We start from the raw sequence: 24,532 nt of genomic DNA, 5'->3' as shown, positions 1-24,532 counted from the left end.
CAGAGAGGGACACCGTATATAGGCCGGCGTGAATACCCGGCCGATATACGGTCGTCTGAATGCGCCCTTATAGCGGAGATTTTACAGCCCGTGTGAAAGAGACCTTAAAGTGATCAAAAACGCAGTATGTACCCCTAAAATGGTACCCATAAAGACTACAGCTCGCCGCGCAAAAGACAGGCCCTCACAGGGCTCCGCCCATGGAAGAATAAAAATGTTACAGGACTTCGAATGCAGCGATCTAGAAGAAAAAACATTTCTAAAAAAGTTTTCTTTTGGAAAAGTGGAAGAACCTACAAAAAGAAAAAAATAGTATTTTGTTATTGTTGTAACCGTCCCGACCCGCAGGAAAAAATGCATCGCGCCATTTATGCTGCAAAACCCCAAAGTAATGGCGGAATTGAGGTTTTCCTTCCCGATCATAAAAAAAATGAATAAAAGTTTTACAAAATAGTCTATGTAACCAAAAATGGTACCGATAAAAACTACAGTTCGCCACGCAAAAAACAAGCCTCATGCGGCCGCAGAAAAATAAAAAAAAGTTATGGCTTTTGAAAGGTGGAGATAAAAATCACCCCCCAAAAAAATCGCTGCACCCTTAGGGCCAAACGCACAAATCTCGCGCCATTGTCTCCCCAGTGTGGAGCCCGGCCTCCGTCCACCGCGTCACGTAATACGGGCCAAAATCACGGTTGTGCGCAGGGGCCCTAAGAACCGAGGCCGACGTTACACGGATAGACCGTCCGCACGAGCGAGCGACGAGGGTTCAGTCACGCCGCTGGTGTATACCGCAGATACATCGTTCGCAATGCGTTTGTATAGCGCTGTCGGCCGCCGCCGTTCCTGTGACTAATCGCTGTTCACACGCGGCACGCAGACCAGCCATATTTTTTTAAGCCTGTTAAAAACTAATGACAACCGAGAGGCGGATTCTTGTTCGCTGCTCATCGGTGGCCATGTTTACACTAAGCAATTACTGATGAAATCGTGAATTATCGTGTAAGATGCCGCCGCCGAGCGCCACTTCCCGCCCCTCCTGACAGGACGGCCGCCACGCGCCCTGTGACGACCACACTCCACAGCGCGCTCCAGCGGACGTGGGAGGCCCTGACTGCGCATGCGCCTCCTTCCCCGTGCACGAGCCCGTGATTACGTCAGCGCGGCCGTTAGTAGCAGTGACGAGGAGACCCAGATCATCCGGACATGGCGTACGCTTATCTCTTCAAATACATCATCATCGGTGACACCGGTAAGCGGCGGCTCGGTCCGTGCAGGGGGCTGTAGCTGTGTGTGTGGTGGCGCCGCGCTCAGGACGCAGGGGGTTACTGCTGCTGGGTGCGGGAGGCTGTGCGGGCGGGGCCGCCGGTCCAACCATTTCCGCAGTGTTGGAGTGGTTGACGTGGTGGATGCGAGCGACCGCAGGGCCGGTGCAGCTGGAAGCGGGGCGGTCCTGCCGCCGCCGGCTGTGAGGGCAGGATGTGTGCAGCATGTGTGGGGGGCGCTGCAGGCGCTGCCACCATTATGGGGTGCAGGGGCCATCTGCAGGGCCAGGAAGCTTGGAAAGGCCAGGCCATGCCCACCAGGACTAGGTTGGGGGTCATCTTCTGGTTACTAGGCCACAGCGCCGTGCCTGTAGTGACCTCACCACGGCCATAGCGCCGTCGTGGACTAGTTGGCACCGAGGGGATGGCAGAGTTAAGGTGACCCGTAGTTTGTGTCCCGGGATGAGACGTATATTGCTGTTGTTATTCAGTGCCGCCCGGCCGTTCTCTATTTCTAGGCCCCGCTTTTAGCTGTCCAAGATGGCAGCAGCTATTTTCTCACTACCAACCGGGTCACATGACCGTTTTTGGCCATTCAGAGGGTACGTTCTGCCGCATGGGCGTAATCTAACACAAGCGGGGCGCTGTGGGGGTTGGGTGGTTGGAAGATTGTCGGCCATCTTGGACAGCTTAGAATGGGTCCTGGAATCTGTTGATCGGAGGAACGGTAGAGAAGAAGTGCAGATTACTAACGGGAGAGAAGAAAACAAAATACGGAGGGCCGCTTTAGATCAGCCGTGCGTAACTTAACCCCTTAAGGACCGGGGTGTTTTGATCCCAGAAGTCTAGACACTTTTTAGGGCCTTACCCACATGGTGGTTTTACTGCCTTTTTGTTGTTTTTTTTTGTTTGTTTGTCTTTTCGCGACACACCGGGATATTTTTTATAGCTCCTTTTTTGTTGTTTTTGGGGGTAAAAAGCTGAAAAAAAGTACATATATTTTTAAAATGTATAGCTTGTTTTTTAAAATTCTATTTACGCTAAAATCAAGTATGGGAGCGGCGTCCTCATTTTGTTTAGGATGTTTTGCTATATCATATGTATAGTTCTGGATTACAGGGCGCACACGGCGGCGGTTTTGGCTGGATCATTTTCTTTATATATATATGTGTGTGTGTGTGTATAATATATATATATATATAAATTTATTTTTTTAATAATACATTTTATTCTGTAATTAATTTCGTAACTCTTCTTTCACCATCTCTGTCCCCCATGCCATGATATAAGGCCTCTGGGGCTCATTCACATCTATAGGAGCCCCAGTTACGGGGAAAACCTCCTCCGTAGTGGCCATATCACTGGCAGCGCTGCTCAGGGTCATGTGATCGCCGGGTCGCATAGCAAAACTAACACTTTCACTCTTTAGTGTGTATAGTGCTCATTGATCATATTGTAACAATTGCTCCCTTCTCCTCCGGGTCCTCGGCTGTGTCTGACCACGGATGACTCGACCTGCTCCAGCTTGACCTCAGAAGCTTTAATCTGCCGCTGTATTTTTGCTGTAAATTTGCAGTGATTGGCCCTTTTACAGGGGTTTAAAAGTTTGTTGATAGTTTGTCCGAGAAATGTCCCAGGATGCACCTCCAGGGGTGCTCCATCTGGAACTCTCAGGGTGCGTCTGCTGGAGATGCTGGGAATGTCTGATGGGTCCCAGGGATGGGCTCATCTTCGCTGCCGGAGGTGGTTGGGCTTTATGGAAACAATGGAACTGACTGTTCTGGGCCATTTCCAGTGTGAACGCCGGTCACAGGAGCCGAGCTTACTGCACTGTCTGTAGCCCGGGCCGAGCTTACTGCACTGTCTGTAGTCCGGGCCACGGAGGAGACGAGCCTCCCATCGCAGCCGCCATTGACTGATGGAAAACCGCTTTAATCCGTAGTATCGCCCAAATGACAAAGTCAGATGTGGTTGTCTTTGACCCACAAGTCACCCAGAGGGCCAGGAAGCTGAGGTCTGGGCAGCTGTAGGGTGCGGTCATACAGGCCATATGTATGCGCACGCGCATGTGTTTTGTGGGGGTTGTTTTTTGTTTTTTTGCTCTGTGTGTTGAAACAACAAGAGATTATTTTTTTTTCCCATGAGGACCAGATTTAACTTGACTTTACTAATTAAGGCTCAATATCCACAGGCAAATTTCATTTGCGGAATCCGCGCCAGAGATCCACAAGTCAAGCCGCCCATAGAGATACATTGTTGGATTAAAACGCGTGGATTTGATTTGCGGACCTTTTGGTCTGGAAAACAAATCGCAGCATGCTCCATTTTTGTCTGGATCCCACACGGACGGCTTCCAATAAAGTCAACGGAAGCCGTCTGATCTGCGGAGATTAAAAAAAAAACAACCCGCTGCATTGTGCATGTCTGACAGCGAGCCGTGAGGACCGTTCATAGTACAGCGAACCTGGAAGTATATAGATCCGCGTGGACGCCGCTGTTGGGAATGCAGATATAGAGCTCGCTGGGTGCGGGCCGTGGACATGAGGCCTTAGCACATACATACTCCGCAGCGCCGCACGTTACGTGATACTAGCTTCTGGATTCACCTGTTAGCATGCTTTTGGAGTGTAGAGGGAAATGAGGGTACAAGCAAACTCCATGCAGATGTTGTCCTTGGTCAAATTGGAGCCCCAGACCCCATCGCAGTAAGGCAGCAGTGCTGACTGAGCCACCGTGTAGTAGCCGGATGTGTGATAGCAGGGCCGTCAGGTGTGTATTACCCTGTTTCCCTGAAAATAAGACATTCCCTGAAAATAAGACATAGCATGATTTTCCAGAATTTTTGAGGATGCAAAATGACTTTTCAGGCTTTTTGAGGATGCTTGAAATATAAGCCCTACTCCAAAATTAAGCCCTGCTAACAGTTAATTAAACAAGTCAAATTAAATAGTGTCCAGGCAGCTATACATGTAAAAAAGTTTAAACTTTTTGAACAAAAATTAATATAAGACCCTGTCTTATTTTCTGGGAAACACAGTAGGATCAGGACAGGTGCTGGCTACCTGCATTACGGGGTCATTACTGCACCCTGCTCAGTCCTGATTTACAGGTTCTGGGGCCAATAAACCTAGTGCAGGATGGACCTGCCAGCACATCACGTTACCTGGCTAGTATGATGTCATGTGTACAAAATGGGCAAGAATAACCCAGAAGCTTGAACGGACCACCCCAGAGAGTCTGAAGCCAGCCGGTTCCCTGTGTAATTACTAGACCTACTCTGCTCTAGGATCTATAAGCCTTGTTCACACAGACCTATGAACTGTCACGTGAACCATAGCGTTCCGCTGTGGGTTTAGCCCCTGTGCACGGGCAGACCCGTGTGCCGCAGCCTGACGTGATTTAACGCCAAGTATTGACATGTCAGCTGTTTTTTTTTTTTTCTGCATAGCAGAATTACGCATTCACAGCAGATCGCTAAAATGGTACGGATTTGGACTTGGAAACCGTGGAGAAATTCAGCCGTGCGGAGCGGCCAAAGGGTGCGGATGTACTGCAGCGAATCCATGCCAGATCTCAATGTGCGCCTGGCAGCCTCTAGTGAGCGCCGAGCTGCTGGTGGAATAGCCTGACCAGCGACTCGGGGCTTACTAGCGGCTGCCGGGATGCACTGGCAGCTTTATGTATTCTAAGGTGAGGTGAAGGGGGGCATAGCTACTGAAATCTGCTGCACATAAGCAGATTTTGAGTCTTTTCGCATTTAAGAAAAAAGTGTTGCAGAAACTCCCAGGTGTTTCTATAAACTAAATGGAGAGAGCCGTACCCGTATACCATGCCTCTTACTCATATACTCCTTTCTGGAGCCAAATGGGTCCCGAGACTTGTTTCTCCTAAGACCAGTTTTCCACGGCCAAGAATCTTGCATGCGTTTTGAGCGGTGTAAGACTCGCAAAGCCTGCATGAATGGACTCACATATGTGGGTGATGTGAGCGCGAGTGTGACGCGAGGCTTCCCATATAAAACAAAAGGGGATCGGCAAGTGTTTCCCCAACGCGCTTAATAGCCATGCCGGAGAATTGCCTCTTCACAGAAGTGATGGCTACACAGTGCACCCATAGTACTTGTCCTATTATATAGGGGACCCAAACATGGTTACACAGTGCACCCATAGTACCTGTCCTATTACATAGGGGACCCAGACATGGCTACACGGTGCACCCATAGTACCTGTCCTATTATATAGGGGACCCAAACATGGCTACACGGTGCACCCATAGTACTTGTCCTATTATATAGGGGACCCAAACATGGCTACACGGTGCACCCCTAGTACTTGTCCTAATATATAGGGGACCCAGACATGGCTGCACAGTGCACCCATAGTACTTGTCCTAATATATAGGGGACCCAGACATGGCTATATGGTGCACCCACAGTACTTGTCCTAATATATAGGGGACCCAAATATGGCTACACGGTGCACCCATAGTACTTGTCCTATTATATAGGGGACCCAGACATGGCTACACGGTGCACCCATAGTACTTGTCCTAATATATAGGGGACCCAGACAAGGCTACACGGTGCACCCACAGTACTTGTCCTAATATATAGGGGACCCAGACATGGCTACACGGTGCACCCACAGTACTTGTCCTAATATATAGGGGACCCAGACATGGCTACATGGTGCACCCCTAGTACTTGTCCTAATATATAGGGGACCCAGACATGGCTGCACAGTGCACCCCTAGTACTTGTCCTAATATATAGGGGACCCAGACATGGCTATATGGTGCACCCACAGTACTTGTCCTAATATATGGGGGAACCAGACATGGCTACACGGTGCACCCACAGTACTTGTCCTAATATATAGGGGAACCAGACATGGCTACACGGTGCGCCCACAGTGCTTGTCCTAATATATAGGGGAACCAGACATGGCTTCACGGTGCGCCCACAGTACTTGCCCTAATATATAGGGGAACCAGACATGGCTACACGGTGCCCCCACAGTACTTGTCCTAATATATAGGGGAACGAGACATGGCTACACGGTGCACCCACAGTACTTGTCCTAATATATATGAGACCCAGACCTGGCTATACGGTGCGCCCACAGTACTTGTCCTAATATATAGGGGACCCAGACATGGCTATACGGTGCGCCCACAGTACTTGTCCTAATATATAGGGGACCCAGACATGGCTACACGGTGCACCCACAGTACTTGTCCTAATATATAGGGGACCCAGACATGGCTACATGGTGCACCCCTAGTACTTATCCTAATATATAGGGGACCCAGACATGGCTGCACAGTGCAGCCTTAGTACTTGTCCTAATATATAGGGGACCCAGACATGGCTACACGGTGCACCCACAGTACTTGTCCTATTATATAGGGGACCCAGACATGGCTATACGGTGCGCCCACAGTACTTGTCCTAATATATAGGGGACCCAGACATGGCTATACGGTGCGCCCACAGTACTTGTCCTAATATATATGGGACCCAGACATGGCTATACGGTGCGCCCACAGTACTTGTCCTAATATATAGGGGACCCAGACATGGCTATACGGTGCACCAATAGTACTTGTCCTAATATATAGGGGGCCCAGACATGGCTATACGGTGCACCAATAGTACTTGTCCTAATATATAGGGGGCCCAGACATGGCTGCACGGTGCACCCTTAGTACTTGTCCTAATATATAGGGGACCGAGACCTGGCTACACGGTGCACCCACAGTACTTGTCCTAATATATAGGGGACCGAGACCTGGCTACACGGTGCACCCACAGTACTTGTCCTAATATATAGGGGACCGAGACCTGGCTACACGGTGCCCCCACAGTACTTGTCCTAATATATAGGGGACCCAGACATGGCTGCACAGTGCACCCCTAGTACTTGTCCTAATATATAGGGGACCCAGACATGGCTACACGGTGCACCCACAGTATTTGTCCTAATATATAGGGGACCCAGACATGGCTACATGGTGCACCCCTAGTACTTGTCCTAATATATAGGGGACCCAGACATGGCTGCACAGTGCAGCCTTAGTACTTGTCCTAATATATAGGGGACCCAGACATGGCTATATGGTGCACCCACAGTACTTGTCCTAATATATAGGGGAACCAGACATGGCTACACGGTGCACCCACAGTACTAGTCCTAATATATAGGGGAACCAGACATGGCTACACGGTGCACCCACAGTACTTGTCCTAATATATAGGGGAACCAGACATGGCTACACGGTGTACCCACAGTACTTGTCCTATTATATAGGGGAACCAGACATGGCTACACGGTGTACCCACAGTACTTGTCCTATTATATAGGGGAACCAGACATGGCTACACGGTGCACCCACAGTACTTGTCCTATTATATAGGGGACCCAGACATGGCTATACGGTGCGCCCACAGTACTTGTCCTAATATATAGGGGAACCAGACATGGCTACACGGTGCACCCACAGTACTTGTCCTAATATATAGGGGACCGAGACCTGGCTACACGGTGCACCCACAGTACTTGTCCTAATATATAGGGGAACCAGACATGGCTACACGGTGCGCCCACAGTACTTGTCCTAATATATAGGGGAACCGGACATGGCTACACGGTGCACCCACAGTACTTGTCCTAATATATAGGGGAACCAGACATGGCTACACGGTGCGCCCACAGTACTTGTCCTAATATATAGGGGACCGAGACCTGGCTACACGGTGCACCCACAGTACTTGTCCTAATATATAGGGGACCGAGACATGGCTACACGGTGCACCCACAGTACTTGTCCTAATATATAGGGGACCGAGACCTGGCTACACGGTGCACCCACAGTACTTGTCCTAATATATAGGGGACCCAGACATGGCTGCACAGTGCACCCCTAGTACTTGTCCTAATATATAGGGGACCCAGACATGGCTATATGGTGCACCCACAGTACTTGTCCTAATATATGGGGGAACCAGACATGGCTACACGGTGCACCCACAGTACTTGTCCTAATATATAGGGGAACCAGACATGGCTACACGGTGCGCCCACAGTGCTTGTCCTAATATATAGGGGAACCAGACATGGCTTCACGGTGCGCCCACAGTACTTGCCCTAATATATAGGGGAACCAGACATGGCTACACGGTGCCCCCACAGTACTTGTCCTAATATATAGGGGAACGAGACATGGCTACACGGTGCACCCACAGTACTTGTCCTAATATATATGGGACCCAGACCTGGCTATACGGTGCGCCCACAGTACTTGTCCTAATATATAGGGGACCCAGACATGGCTATACGGTGCGCCCACAGTACTTGTCCTAATATATAGGGGACCCAGACATGGCTACACGGTGCACCCACAGTACTTGTCCTAATATATAGGGGACCCAGACATGGCTACATGGTGCACCCCTAGTACTTATCCTAATATATAGGGGACCCAGACATGGCTGCACAGTGCAGCCTTAGTACTTGCCCTAATATATAGGGGACCCAGACATGGCTACACGGTGCACCCACAGTACTTGTCCTATTATATAGGGGACCCAGACATGGCTATACGGTGCGCCCACAGTACTTGTCCTAATATATAGGGGACCCAGACATGGCTATACGGTGCGCCCACAGTACTTGTCCTAATATATATGGGACCCAGACATGGCTATACGGTGCGCCCACAGTACTTGTCCTAATATATAGGGGACCCAGACATGGCTATACGGTGCACCAATAGTACTTGTCCTAATATATAGGGGGCCCAGACATGGCTATACGGTGCACCAATAGTACTTGTCCTAATATATAGGGGGCCCAGACATGGCTGCACGGTGCACCCTTAGTACTTGTCCTAATATATAGGGGACCGAGACCTGGCTACACGGTGCACCCACAGTACTTGTGCTAATATATAGGGGACCGAGACCTGGCTACACGGTGCACCCACAGTACTTGTCCTAATATATAGGGGACCGAGACCTGGCTACACGGTGCATCCACAGTACTTGTCCTAATATATAGGGGAACCAGACATGGCTACACGATGTGCCCACAGTACTTGTCCTAATATATAGGGGAACCAGACCTGGCTACACGGTGCGCCCACAGTGCTTGTCCCAATATATAGGGGAACCAGACATGGCTTCACGGTGCGCCCACAGTACTTGCCCTAATATATAGGGGAACCAGACATGGCTACACGGTGCCCCCACAGTACTTGTCCTAATATGTAGGGGAACCAGACATGGCTACACGGTGCTCCCACAGTACTCGTCCTAATATATAGGGGAACCAGACATGGCTACACGGTGCACCCACAGTACTTGTCCTAATATATAGGGGAACCAGACATGGCTACACGGTGCCCCCACGGTACTTGTCCTAATATATAGGGGAACCAGACATGGCTACACGGTGCGCCCACAGTACTTGTCCTAATATATAGGGGAACCAGACATGGCTACACGGTGCGCCCACAGTACTTGTCCTAATATATAGGGGAATCAGACATGGCAACACGGTGCCCCCACAGTACTTGTCCTAATATATAGGGGACCCAGACATGGCTGCACAGTGCACCCCTAGTACTTGTCCTAATATATAGGGGACCCAGACATGGCTATATGGTGCACCCACAGTACTTGTCCTAATATATAGGGGACCCAGACATGGCTACACGGTGCACCCACAGTATTTGTCCTAATATATAGGGGACCCAGACATGGCTACATGGTGCACCCCTAGTACTTGTCCTAATATATAGGGGACCCAGACATGGCTGCACAGTGCAGCCTTAGTACTTGTCCTTATATATAGGGGACCCAGACATGGCTATATGGTGCACCCACAGTACTTGTCCTAATATATAGGGGAACCAGACGTGGCTACACGGTGCACCCACAGTACTTGTCCTAATATATAGGGGAACCAGACATGGCTACACGGTGCACCCACAGTACTTGTCCTAATATATAGGGGAACCAGACATGGCTACACGGTGCACCCACAGTACTTGTCCTATTATATAGGGGAACCAGACATGGCTACACGGTGCACCCACAGTACTTGTCCTATTATATAGGGGACCCAGACATGGCTATACGGTGCGCCCACAGTACTTGTCCTAATATATAGGGGAACCAGACATGGCTACACGGTGCGCCCACAGTACTTGTCCTAATATATAGGGGACCGAGACCTGGCTACACGGTGCACCCACAGTACTTGTCCTAATATATAGGGGAACCAGACATGGCTACACGGTGCGCCCACAGTACTTGTCCTAATATATAGGGGAACCAGACATGGCTACACGGTGCGCCTACAGTACTTGTCCTAATATATAGGGGAACCAGACATGGCTACACGGTGCGCCCACAGTACTTGTCCTAATATATAGGGGAACCAGACATGGCTACACGGTGCGCCCACAGTACTTGTCCTAATATATAGGGGAACCAGACATGGCTACACGGTGCGCCCACAGTACTTGTCCTAATATATAGGGGAACCAGACATGGCTACACGGTGCGCCCACAGTACTTGTCCTAATATATAGGGGAACCAGACATGGCTACACGGTGCGCCCACAGTACTTGTCCTAATATATAGCGGAACCAGACATGGCTACACGGTGCGCCCACAGTACTTGTCCTAATATATAGGGGAACCAGACATGGCTACATGGTGCGCCCATAGTACTTGTCCTAATATATAGGGGAACCAGACATGGCTATACGGTGCACCCTAAGTGCTTGTAATATATAGGGTACACTCTTCTTGATTGTATATTCATGATCTCTAGCTTATTTGGGAGAATATGAAGGGTAATGATGATCACACTCTTCTCCCAGCAGGCAGAGATGGTACTGGCATTAGCTGGTCATTTGATTAGGGGACTGCTAGCACAGCATAGGGAAAGAAGAGAGAAGTTTGAAATAAAGTATCAGACAGAAGGTGGCACTGTAATATACAGCGGAGACCTCCAGATTGTGACAGGCAATCAGGTGAGGGTAGCATGGATGGAAATGTGTTTTCGCTGGAGTGACCCTATAATAATGAGGTTTTCTAGACCTTGCCCGGATATGTTGGGTCAGCTGCCTAGTAAGATGTGCTGCCACCAAGGTCACTCCACCAAATCTACCTGCCTTTGGAGACCAGTATAGACACCTGCCCCCTCTGTAGATGTGCTGGTGGAGTCTATTGGAGATGTATCACAATCCCTTCTGTACCAGGGTTTCTTCCGGATGTTAGTGACTATAAAACAAGCATAGTGTTGTCTATGGCAACCAATCAGTTTGTTTTTTTTTCCAGTGCAATTTAGAAAATGGCCCTAAGAACTAATTAGATCATTGCTGAAGCCCACCTGTAACGGCCTTGGTTCAGACCAGCACAACGTGGTTTTGAATTTGCCCAAAACAGCTTTACATAAATCACACAGAGTGGTAACCGTTCGCCTGTCACGTGCCTTAAGCCCTATTTAAACACACAGATTATCGCTTGAAATTCGTTATAGCGATAAAAGTGAGCGATGGTTTTACTTTTAAAAATGACCGTTTTTAACCTAACGAAGCTCGTCGGTCTTTTCAGTGGTTGTATCATCGTTGTGTGGTGTTTGCATTGAAAACTTCCCTAAAATCGCTGAACGACTGAGCGCTGTCGTTTTGACCAACAATGGATTTTAAGCGGGCTGAAAGACGACATTGAGCGAATCTTTGAACGAAAACTGCATGACGGGCGCAAGATAGACACAACGATTATCACTTAAAGGGGTTGTCCCGCGGCAGCAAGTGGGTCTATACACTTCTGTATGGCCATAATAATGCACTTTGTAATATACATTGTGCATTAATTATGAGCCATACAGAAGTTATCAAAAGTTTTATACTTACCTGCTCCGTTGCTGGCGTCCTCGTCTCCATGGTGCCGACTAATTTTCGGCCTCTAATGGCCAAATTAGCCGCGCTTGCGCAGTCCGGGTCTTCTGCTGTCTTCAATGGGGCCGCTCGTGCAGAATGCTGGCTCCGTGTAGCTCCGCCCTGTCACGTGCCGATTCCAGCCAATCAGGAGGCTGGAATCGGCAATGGACCGCACAGAAGCCCTGCGGTCCACAGAGAGAGAGGATCCCGGCGGCCATCTTCAGCAGGTGAGTATGAAGACGCCGGACCGCCGGGATTCGGGTAAGTACTACCCGGTTTGTTTTTTTAACCCCTGCATCGGGGTTGTCTCGCGCCGAACGGGGGGGGGGGGGGTTAAAAAAAACAAAAACCCGTTTCGGCGCGGGACAACCCCTTTAAGCAATGGCTTTTGAGCGATTTTTGAGTGGTAATCGTTGTCTAAATCAGCCTTTCCAATGGATTTTGTTGTGAGAAGATAACGAGCGTTAATGGCATACGATAAGTGGTTGCAGGAAGTTATCGCAGTCATGTTAAACTTGGGTACATCTGTATGATGGGAGCATGTTGGTATTGGGCATTGCTAATCCAGGCACGTGTGATGCGCTCAGCACATGTGTAAGTTGGCTATGGGGCGGACCTAATATCAGATCATCCTATAAATAGTATATATTATGTCCTGTAAGCATATAGGAAGATTAGTCATCCGTCAGCGGCCCATAAGGCTGGGGCTCATCTAGATGCAGGACTTGGATTGTCAGAAACTACATCACTGTCTTCTTTTCTTGTTTGCTGTTTGTTCTGTAAGCTATTCTTTTGTTTTTACTAATCAAGGTTTGCTTTTTGTTTAATGTTTAAAGGGCCAATGATCACTCAAAGGACAGTTTGAGTGACAGCTTTGAGCAATCATTTTGCATAAAGTATTAAGTGCGCAAATGAAGCCTTCTCTGAATGCAGTTAATAGCCTATTATCTGCACTCAGATCCTTTGATCTGCACGGGAAACTATGTTATCAGCACTCCCTGTGGGAACTACTGATAAAAGTGAATGACGATTTTTAGGTTAGCTTGAATTTAACGACCAGCTTACAGTGCCCAAAAAGCGGGCGATGGCTGCACATTTGCATGCACCAATTATCGCTAAAACGATCGCCGATTAGTGTTTTTTTTGTTTTTTTTTAAAGCGATCATCAGCTGGTGTAAATGATTTTCCAAGGAATGTGTATTTTTTGTCATTATTTTTTAAAACCCGTTCCTCATGCAGTAAGATAACAAAGGCCCATCAGGTACTAGTGGCATCTTGTCTCCACCAGCAGAATGGGTTGAAATACAGGGGAGGGGCAGGTGATGCCCACACGTGCTGATTGGGTGTCCCCGCTGAGCTGCCATCTGCGGTGTGGAACACACTGCCAGTGTTCCATCTTCTCCCCGGACCCTGCAGTTGTGAGTGTTCCAAACCCGCTGTCCGGCGGCCTCCCAGCTCCGCTATCAAATTCGTCTCTGCTGGGCTCGTATCTCCACTAGCGGCCCTCCCTCACAGTCCCGGGGGGGGGGGGGGGAGCTGCCATGTGTCTGTGCATGGGCCAGCGTGCAGTCTCCCGCCGGCCTCCCCGCTGTGCTCCTGGCTCTATGCTCACTGTCCTGCAGTCATTTAGCCACTGTCTTCGGCCGCTAGATGCACATGTTTCTATCGCCAGGCCAGGTGTCAGCCACCCGTGAGGGAGCGGTGTGTGAACACACTCCCGAAGACTACGGGGCAGTAAATCAAAACTTGGTGGCGTGCACTTTGCCTCCACCCATTCTCTGGTCCAGCCAATTCCAAATTGTTGGCGTGCACTTGGTCTCCACCCATTCTGCTGGTGGAGACAAGATGCACCAGTACCGGACCAATGCATACGGGCTTATTTGCACTGCAGGATTCGGAGTGAGCGTTCGTCTCTGGATCCTGCAGCAAATACTGCATATAGGACATGCTAAGCAAAACGCTTTTCCATGCCCATGAGCGGAAATCAAATGCGATTTTCCGATTGTGGGGGAAAATTCGCAGCATGTCCTATTCTATTGTGAGCCTCACACAGATTGCTTCCATTGTAGTGCCCAAATTCTCATTTGTCATTCAGTCGGGACATGGATTTACACTGAAACATAATAGTTCAGATTCCTGCTAGATGACGATTCAAGGCCCAATTACACACAACAATTATCACTTAAAATTAGTTCAAACGATGGCATATGAACGATAATTGTTGCGTGTAAAAGCTGCCATCGTTCAGTCTTCGGCTGAATGATGATTTTAAGGTGATCTTGAAATCCATTGTTCAGCCGGAGAGAGATAACGGGGCCCTCAGAGGAGTCAGAGATTACATTGTATTCTGCCGACAGCCCGTGCCAGGACAATGAAGCTGTGTGCAGAGCTCAGTCTACATGCTGTGCTCTGCAAACAGCTCTCGGAGGATGATTTACATGCACATGAAGCTGATAAAGTGTTAATGGACATTAGTGTTCATTAATAGAGATGAGCGAACGTACTCGGTAAGGGCGATTTCGCAATCGAGCACTGCGATTTTCGAGTACTTCACTACTCGGGTGAAAAGTACTCGGGTGCGCTGTAGGTGAGCAGGGGGTTGCAGCGGGGAGTGGGGGGGGGGAGAGAGAGAGGGCTCCCCCCTGTTCCCAGCTGCTACCCCCCACTCCCCTCTGCAACCCCCCGCCCCACAGCGCACCCGAGTAGTGAAGTACTCGAAAATCGCGGTGCTCGATTGCGAAATCGCCCTTACCGAGTACGTTCGCTCATCTCTATCTATTAACATTTTATGCAAAACGATCACTAAAACTGTCAATATTTCAATCATTTGAAAGATTGTCTTTGCATGTAAATAGGCCTTTACTGACCAGTGTCAAAGTTTGTTAGCGGCTATATGTCTGTAACACAGGATCCACTATTCACAATAGATGATAAATTGTGACTATCTACTGTCCCTCCCTGCAGAATGTCCATTGTGTGAATGACCCATGAGGCTGCTGTAAAGCATCTTCTAAATGCTGTTAAATGCAGCTCAGGAAAGATGGCCACTCCCATAGTCATGTATGGACAACAGAATGGAAAAATGGAAATTCTTTTTACTATTTGGTTTTAGTTTTAATTTAATACAAAGCAATGTTGGTGAGATAGTCCCCGTTACAAAAAAAAAACTACTCTGGTAAGGATTCATGCCTACGGCCGTGACTGAGTCTGCCAGCGGAATATCGCAGCGGAGTCCGCTATGCGCCCTCCAAAACACCCATACTCTCCACTCCGGATCCGCTGTACGTGTCCCGCATGTGCAGTACAGCGCGTGACGTGGTGGGCGGGGACACGTATTCACGTGATACTTCTGCTGTGCTACAATGGAAGTATAGCGTGACGGCCAGCTTCCATTGACAGCAATGGAAGCCGGCTGTGCGTATTACCGTGGCAAATAAGTGTAAAAACGGCAAGTAATAACAGACCTAAACTTTCAATCAACTTTGCATAAATCAATCGGAGCTCATGATTGGAGGTTAGCGGCTCTGATGGATCTTATAGACCATACATATAGGGTACAGAAGGAAATGCTTCCTAACCTACTAGAGGCTATAGGCAACTCTTAATATTGACCAGCGTTTTTTGGGTGCGACTCAACACTTGGCTTCCTCCTCCCTGTTTTAATACAGTAACTTTATCATTTAAATAAGAGTCATATACGAAGGAGGCGGAAATCTGGGAAAATTGAGTCTGAGGTTTGGCGCACCGACTCCACAGCCCTGGTAGAAAGTTAGAACTTTTATTTCTTCTACCCATGCTCTAGGCATTAATAGATGCTGAAGGCCTGAAGGACTCTCTGGGTGAATGGCATCCTACAGATACATGTTGGGGGTATACATTCCTGGTATCCATGGTGTGTGCAGAGCTTGTGAGACACGAGTGGCTATGTTTACCCAGAGTGTTGTGCAAGCGCCTTTGCTCCAGATGGGCACATGTGACTCGTCACGCTGCTGATACTGACTATGATCCAATCTTTTCTGAAATAGAATCATCTAAGTTTTCAACCCGCCGACTAAACAAGATCTCCTCAACCTCACACAACTGCCATTTACATTGTGTGGCTCTTGTCATCAGCTCCAACAATGGGCCCGTTATGGCCTAGTACAACCGAGGAACAAAGCTGTCAGTCAACCAGGCAGCCTGATGAATTGGTCAGTTCATTTTGCACATCTAATATAAAGAAGCCTACAGGCTTTTTCTTGCACCACACTTTCACCCCCTTGCGTGTCCTTTGGTGGACCACCGTAAAATCATAAAATCTGAGTTTGATTCATTGAGTGACCCATCAGGCCAGGTCAAGGTTCCTATGTTGAGTCTAGCGGCTCTGTCGGGTGTCAGCCATCAGTGCTCCTTCACACGGGCGAGGACGATATCACAGTGAATCACGGCCATATATTGCCTTCGCAATCCATGTAGAAACGCCTGGATGAGGGGCATTTTGACATGGAAGGCCTAAAGGAATTTCCCCGGCGCAAAAAGAAAGGACATGCTGCAATTTTTACATTTTTGTTTCCCCCCAGCTTAGCATCACAATGCCATGCCATGCAGGGATAGATCACAAATGAGAACGAACCCATTTAATGTTCGCATAGCAAACATCGAGTCAATCTAGTTTGAAGAATATCTCTAGCCATGGAAGGTAGAAGATGACACAAGACTTCATATGTTCACGTTTTTGACCTAATGTGTAAATATCCCCTTAATGTCCAATAGTTTTAAGGCCGTGTCCACAGGGAGTTTCTACCGCAGACGTCAGGAGTGTGCTAGGACGCTCCGTACAGGTTAAGCCACCGATGTACAGGGAGCCCCCATCATGAGCCTGTCCAGCATTCTTATGTCCTTCTCACAACGAAGAACTGTGCCCGAGTAGCACCTTGTCAGAAAGTAACGGCCCTGTAAAGGTCCGGCCTTCATAATGGCACCCTAGGGGGCGTTCAGACAAGGCGGATTTGCTGTGGAATTTCTGTGCGGACCACAGAAATTTTGCGGTATTTACAGCAGCAGCAAAGCAGGTGAGATTTTGAAAATTTCACCATAAAACCCGTACAGAAATTGACAAGACCTGCAGAATTTTGCCTTTTCTCAATGAGGGGGGGAATTCCGTACAGGAATATAAAATAAAACCCAGTTCAAAATCCGCACATAATTGTGCTGGTCTTGAGGCAGGATTTCTGCTGCTGATTTGTAAATCGGCTACGTGTGAATGCACTATTGGGGCTCATTCGCACGAGCGTAATTTCACCACATAATACACAGTGAATAGAGTCAATGAGACTACACAGATTTACATTGGTCCATTCAAATTATCGTATGTATATTGCGTGTAATGCGTGCTCCAAAAAGATGGCGGCATGTTTTTTCACCACGTATTAGGCACGTGCAGCCCTATTGTTCGCTATGGGTTGCGCATCCAACGCTGTACAAGCGCAATACGTTGCATATGTGCAGCGCTGCATGCGCAACGCCGCTATGAAACACAGCGGGGAATTTACTTTTAGCATAAAGTAAGCAAACTAATAGCTGGTATTAACTTAGAATAGGCAGTCTTAAAATTTTAGATTTACCATCCAGCGTGGGTTGCTGTGATGAATCTGGTGCATTTTAACACTGTCTCTCTTAGTTTGCAAATATCTAAAGGCCCTTTTACACACAACGATGATCGCTCAGAAGCTATCTTTTGAGTGATAATTGTTGGGTGTAAATGTGTGCCCATCGTGCACTTGCAATGCAGTTTTCGTCCATCGCTGAGTTTAGCTCAGCCTAAAATCCATCAGAACTGATAAGAGGGGCCGCATGCCGAGTTCTCCGCGGGCAGTGCTGATAACATTCCTTCAGCAGCTGTCCCACTGGAGAACAGTAGCGATGTATTTCGAGAACAGACCAACCGCTGTTCTCTAAATACATGGAAATTAAGATAGGACACCGATGAGAAAGCCACTCGCACAACCTTCTAATATAGAGGGGGGTGACTGCTTAGTGTATACTCCTACGCAGAGTGGATACAGAGTGCCAGACCTTCTGATACATGTAGTGCACCATGCAGGCTAGCAACCTATTAGTGACACCATATCAGTTTGGAAGGTTGCCGTACACCTCAAAAAGTGAACCACATTGGTACTTGCACCTCGGGCTCCCCCGATATCTAAAACTCGCACTGCATGTGACTAATACATAATAAATGCAAGGTATTTTATAGATTTTGGCCAAAATACTTGAGCCTACATGCCAACGTCAAGGCTCCTCGCTTTTTGTGAGTCCCTACACTAATGTAAATGTATCACGGAAATGGAAATATAAAAACAATCACTGAGAACGGCCATATACTTACTGATACAGGAGGGCAGATATCTGCATCACCTCAGCATGTAGGCTGCCAAATGAGGGAGCCAATTACACCTGCATCAGTAAGTATATAGCCGTTTCAGTGATTGTTTCTGTAATGCAAAAGAAGCGCTAGGTCTTATTTATTTTTTTTGGGGGGGGGGGGGTCTCTTATTATACATTTCCTAGCAGGCTCAGTGCAGGTCCCTCCTGCTGCTCTTCAGAGCTCCTGCACGATTCCTGCAGTCCTCGGCCGCCCACAGAAGATCACTTCCTGGTTACAGTATTCATAAATCACTCCTCCAGAAAGCAGTGGCTCTGACTGGTTCTTCAGGTGCTGCTCCGCCAATCAATGCAGTGCTCGATGAAGCGATGAGAGCCGTTGCATTAGTTTATCAAGCGCTGCATTGATTGCGTCTTGGAGGCGGTATTTATGAATTGGCTGAGGCAATTCATAAATCCCACCTCAACCATGCGATGGCACTGATTGGCTGAGCAGCACTTGAAGAACCAATCAATGCAGCGCTCGATGAAGCAATAACAGCCGTTGCATTGGTTCAGCGAGCGTTGCATTGATTGGTTCTTCGAGCGCTAATCAGCCAATCCAAACCATCACTTCCTGGAGGCGGGATTTCTGAATCCCGTAACTAGGAAATGATCTTGTATTGGTGGCCGAGGTCTGCGATTAGCGTGAGGGACCTGGACCTAGCCTGCTAGGTAATGTATTCCCTTTTTTTTAAAAAAACAAACAAATGTAATGCTGCTAGGGCTTCTTTTCGGCGTAGGGCTTATATTTCAAGCCTCCCCAAAAATCCTGGAAAATCATGCTAAGGCTTATTTTTTGGGCAAGTCTTTCAGGGAAACCCGAACATGTATCAGAGAAAATCTGAAGTGAAATAAAGTGATAGCACCAGACTATTGGTGATAGTCACCAAAAATCTATGGGCTGCACCACATTCCCAGTTCTGGTGAAAAAAATTTGCATCTAAAGGTGACATTGTATAATATATAATCCTGCTGGTACATGTAGCGCCGCCGCTCCGCACTGGTGCAGCGGATTCACGTGTGGATTTAGCCCAGTCAAGGGAAAAATCCACATAGAATCATAGAACGATAGAGTTGGAAGGGACCTCCAGAGCAGGATTCACTAAGGCCCCCTGTCCACGGGCGTGGCGGCATATCGCTAGCGATATACCATCGCCGTGGAGCAGGTGAGAGAACTGTCAGTTCTCTGAGGTGAGCCTGGAGAATCGCTGCAAATCACAGCATGCTGAGATTTGAGTTCCGTGAGCGGAGAATCGCTATGATTCTCTGCTCGTGAACAGGGGGCTGCTCTTTCCATAGCAACGCTGTGGAAAGTGTGCACTGAGTTACCTCGCGGCCAGATTATCGCCGCGAGTAACGCAATGCACTATCGCCCGTGGACAGGAGCCCTAAACCATCCCAGACAGATGTCTGTCCAGCCTCTGTTTGAACATTTCCATTGAAGGAGAACTCGCCACCTTTCGTGGCAACCTGTTCCACTCATTGATCACCCTCACTGTCAGAAAGTTTTTCCTAATATCTAATCCGTGTCTCCTCCCTTTCCATTTCATCCCATTGCTTCTAGTCTTTCCTTGTGCAGATGAGAATAGGGCTGATTTATTGATACGTGTGCACTGTTTAATCATAGAATGGTAGAGTTGGAAGGGACCTCCAGGGTCATCTGGTTTGAACCCCTGCTTCGTGCAGGATCACTAAATCATCCCAGACAGATGTCTGTCCAGTCTCTGTTTGAAGACTTCCATTGAATAAGAACTCATCACTTCCCATGGCAACCCGTTCGACTCATTTATCACCCTCACTGTCAAAGTTTTTTTTCTAATATCTAATCTCCCTTTCAGTTTCATCCCTCTGCTGTGACAGCCCTTCAGATATTTGTAGACAGCTATTAAGTCTCCCCCCAGCCTTCTTTTTTGCAAGCTAAACATTCCCAGATCCTTTAACTGTTCCTCATAGCACATGATTTGTAGACCGCTCACCATCCTGGTAACTCTTCTCTGAACTTGCTCTAGTTTGTCTGTCTTTTTTTAAAGTGGGGTGCCCATAACTGGACACAGTATTCCAGATGAGGTCTGACTAAGGAAGAGGTAGAGGGGGATAATGACCTCACATGATCTAGACTCTATGCCTCTCTTAATACATCCCAGGATTGTGTTTGTTTTTTTGTCTGCTGCATCACATTGTTGACTCTTGTTCAGTCTGTGATCTATTGACACTCGTCCCCGCACATACTAGCTCCCGTGCAACCGCACAAGAGCTAATATCGCTGGCTCACAGCGGGGCGCCTGGAGGAGATTTCTCTCTTCGTGCTCTCCCGTCCCTCTCTATTGACATATTTACACTGAACGATCAGCTCATCGTCCATTGTTTATGCTGCGTAAACGATGGACGATGAGCTGATAGCTCAACTTTCAGTGTAATGGCCGCTATGTTATGTCAATGGAGCGAGGCGGGGAAGCGAGAGGAGAGAAATCTCCTGCAGTCACCCTGCCCCCTGCTCGCCGCTCTGTGAGCAAGCCAGTGCTACTAGCTCCCGTGCAGGAGCATGGGAGCGAGGACACACAGGGATGAGTGTCGGGCATCGTTTGTCCAACATTCATCCCATCTGAATGGACCCTTAGTATACCCAAGTCTTTTTCACATGTGCTGCTGCTTAGCCCAATTCCTCCCATTCTGTATGTGCTTTTTTTCATTTTTCTTGCCCAGATGTAGGACTTTCTCCTTGTTAAATACCATTCTGTTAGTCACTGCTCACTGTTCAAGCTTTTCTAGATCTTTTTGAATACTCTCTCTCCCTCCCTTAGTGTTAGCTATCCCTCCCCGCTTTGTGTCGTTGGCAAATTTGATCAGTTTCCCATCAATTCCCTCCTCCAGATCATTTATAAAAATGTTGAACATACGGAATTGTAACACAGAAAATCATGTTTCCACATCAAGATGTGATGTCACTACTTGGTGCAGACATACATCGGAATTTCACACGCAGATTTTGATCATTGACGGATAAATCTGCTTGTAGATCTGTGGCAGAAAGATGCAGATTTTGCCACGGTTTACAGAGGCAAATTTCACATAAACATTTAGCAGCGAGTTCTGCCTTGGGGACATGAGAATTCCATCCTAGCTCGGACCATGAATGCAAACAGCAGCCGTCTCTATCTGGAGTACACAGTGCTATAAGGACATGTCAGATCACACCGTCCTGTGGAAATAGTTCATTGCCAACCAAAGACTATCGGCAGATTATCGGGTCTGGGCGTTCCTTCAAACACGTTCGCCCATCAATCAGGCCATGTTAGGAGATTAGCGATCGGACGATCTTGTTTGCTGATTGGCTCGTTTATGTGAGCATAAAATGCTTGTAGATGTACAGCCGGTTTACGGGAATGAATGATTATACAAGCAGATTATTGGGCAATGTAAAAGAAAATGAAACAATCGCATGTTGTTCATCCGTGCGTCTCATATCGGACTGAAAATTCAGCCCATGTAGAAGGACCACAGCCTTGGCTAATGTTGAGCAATGTCCTGGCCCAAAAATACTTATTAAAGGGGTTGAACAAAAATCTATAGCTATGACCCATCCAGAGGATAGAAAATAACTTTGTGATCAGTGCGGGTCCGACTGCTGAGATGTCAGTCTTCTTACCAGATCTTCATCTCACCGATCTTCTCCTGGCTCCTCCAGCTCACATCACCGCAAGCCAGCCGATTCTTCTTCCTAGGACGTTACGTCCATTCTCAGTAGTCTCCTTCGCAGGTCAGTGTACCCGGTGACTATTGAGGTAGTGTTCACTGACTAGCAGGGAATGCCGAATCTTATACCGGGCTATTGCCAGAACTGTGCATGCGCGCTGTCTCCCGGCAATATTATATGACCTCTTTTGGCAAGACAACACGCATGCGCAGTCCCAGCAATGGCCCAGCATAGGACTCAGCATTTTCTTCTAGGCAATGTATGTACGTTACATAACTGGAAGAGGAGGATCCGGCTGGCTGGAGGTGACATGACATGAGGGATTGGAGGAGCCAGAAGAAGATCAAAGATGAGAAGATGCGGTAAGTAGACAGTTGGGGGAGGAATAGGTAAGCATAGAATTGTATTATTTTTTCTAATGACCGAACCCCTTTAATGTACATGGGAACAGTTTTTGACCAGATTCATTCCTCGATAGATCTGATCCTTTCAGGAATGGGTTTTTGGGTCCTTGGTCCTTCCTTGCTTTAATACATATTTGGCTATTAATTGCATAAATACAAAGAATGAATGCTCATTAAAACTGTATTTCCTCCAATGTGTAAATTTTCTTTATTGTCTTGCTTGCAGGTGTTGGTAAATCATGTCTACTATTGCAGTTCACAGACAAGAGGTTCCAGCCAGTTCACGACCTGACAATTGGTAAGTGTAATACACCCCCCCCCCCCCCCCCCCCCAAAAAAAAAATCCCTTAAAGCTACGGTCTGATCCAAGGACAAAATTGACTGGAGGGAGAAAGTAATATGACCTGGTGCCCTACTATATGGCTATACTGCTGTGTATCTGCCTGTTTCTGATGCCTCCCTGCGGTACATTACTCCTTAGGCTACATATGCACTACCAATGCTCAGTGTTCAATGGGGGGGGTCTAAAACACTGCATGTTGGTGGAGTGGCCAACAGTACTCATGTGAGCAGTGGACGGCCAATCCGACAGCAGCATGTAGTGTCTGACTACTGGGAAGCGAGAGGAGTTATGTGGCCAACTTGAAAAACTGGAAAGGAGCCCCAGAAACAGGCGGATCTGCAAACTACTTCCTACCGAAACAGCAAAGGAAGAAATGGTTGGAGAGAGTAATTAAACCACAAAAGAGGAGAGAAAGAGGTGTGTTCAGCACACACAAAATCTATCAGGAGTAACCATCCATTCCCCTCCCAGTTCCAGTATATAACCCTCAGTGACCATCAAGTCTAGACCTTTTGATAGGTACAATGATTGGTAAGGGTCCTTTACATGGGCAGATCATCTGCCCGTGCACGGAACGCTGATCGACGATGAGCATATCGGTCAGCGCTCCTTCCATTTGCTTTTACACTGGTAGATGATTTGCTGTTTGGGAGTGAAATATTGTTGACCTGACGTTCGTCCCCCATAACTATTACTGGTCAGTTGTACACATTCACATGCGGAAAAGTGGAGCCGGACAGTGAGTGATTTTATACTTGCAGGAATGATCTCTTGCCTGTTTGTTGGCTCGTTGACACTTGCCTGCCAATCAGGTGACTGTTCGTTCTTCATCGTCAGGCTGAATTGTCAGGGATTATAGTTAAATAGGTTTGATAGTCAGCAGCTGCATATTGCAGATACACGATTAGTGAACTTTTCAAGATGAAAATGCAGTTCCATCTGCAGGCCGCATGTTATAGAGCAGGGGGGGCTGAGCAGATTAACCCCTAATGCTGCAGGGCGTACAGAAACCTCAGAGTACGTATAAAGGGAGATCGTGGAGGGATCTTGCTCCATAAAACGCGGCTGCCAGTTGTTTGTTCTAGCCAACACTCGCGCGGCTCATCAGAGCTGTTAACCCTTTAAATGCAATCGTTCATTCTGACAGTGGCATTTAAATTCCCTGACTGATATTCTTGAGTCCCGTATGGCCCCCCTCCCTGTGATGAGATCGCGATTTGCTGTGCGGGTGTCATGGCAGCCAGGGGCCTTCAGAAAGGCCCCAGGCCTGTCCTAGCAGAATCCCTATCAAATCATGCCTGTGGCATGGCTTGATACATTGCCTGTCAGATCATGGTATAATATAATGCTATGGTGATTACATCATACCACTGAAGCGATCAAAGCATCGCATGTTTATCTCCCCTCTGGGGACTAATAAAAAATTAAAAAAAAGTTTTAAAAAATTTGACTAATTTTATTAAAAAAATA

General features: G+C 47.8%; 1 protein-coding gene across 1 annotated transcript in view; it reads left to right on the top strand.

Moving 5' to 3' along the window:
- The first annotated feature begins 1,141 nt into the window (after positions 1-1,141).
- The window catches only part of RAB2A (RAB2A, member RAS oncogene family), a 91,516-nt gene continuing 68,125 nt past the window's right edge, over positions 1,142-24,532 (top strand). Inside the window, exons 1-2 of the mRNA XM_066578292.1 lie at positions 1,142-1,249; positions 22,946-23,017. Coding sequence (XP_066434389.1) covers positions 1,204-1,249; positions 22,946-23,017 — 118 coding nt within the window. The 5' untranslated portion in view covers positions 1,142-1,203. The remainder of the gene's footprint in view (positions 1,250-22,945; positions 23,018-24,532) is intronic.

Source organism: Eleutherodactylus coqui, chromosome 9, assembly GCF_035609145.1.
Source record: "Eleutherodactylus coqui strain aEleCoq1 chromosome 9, aEleCoq1.hap1, whole genome shotgun sequence".
In the NCBI taxonomy this organism is placed as follows: Eukaryota; Metazoa; Chordata; class Amphibia; order Anura; family Eleutherodactylidae; genus Eleutherodactylus; species Eleutherodactylus coqui.
This window is presented reverse-complemented; position numbering and strand designations above follow the sequence as displayed.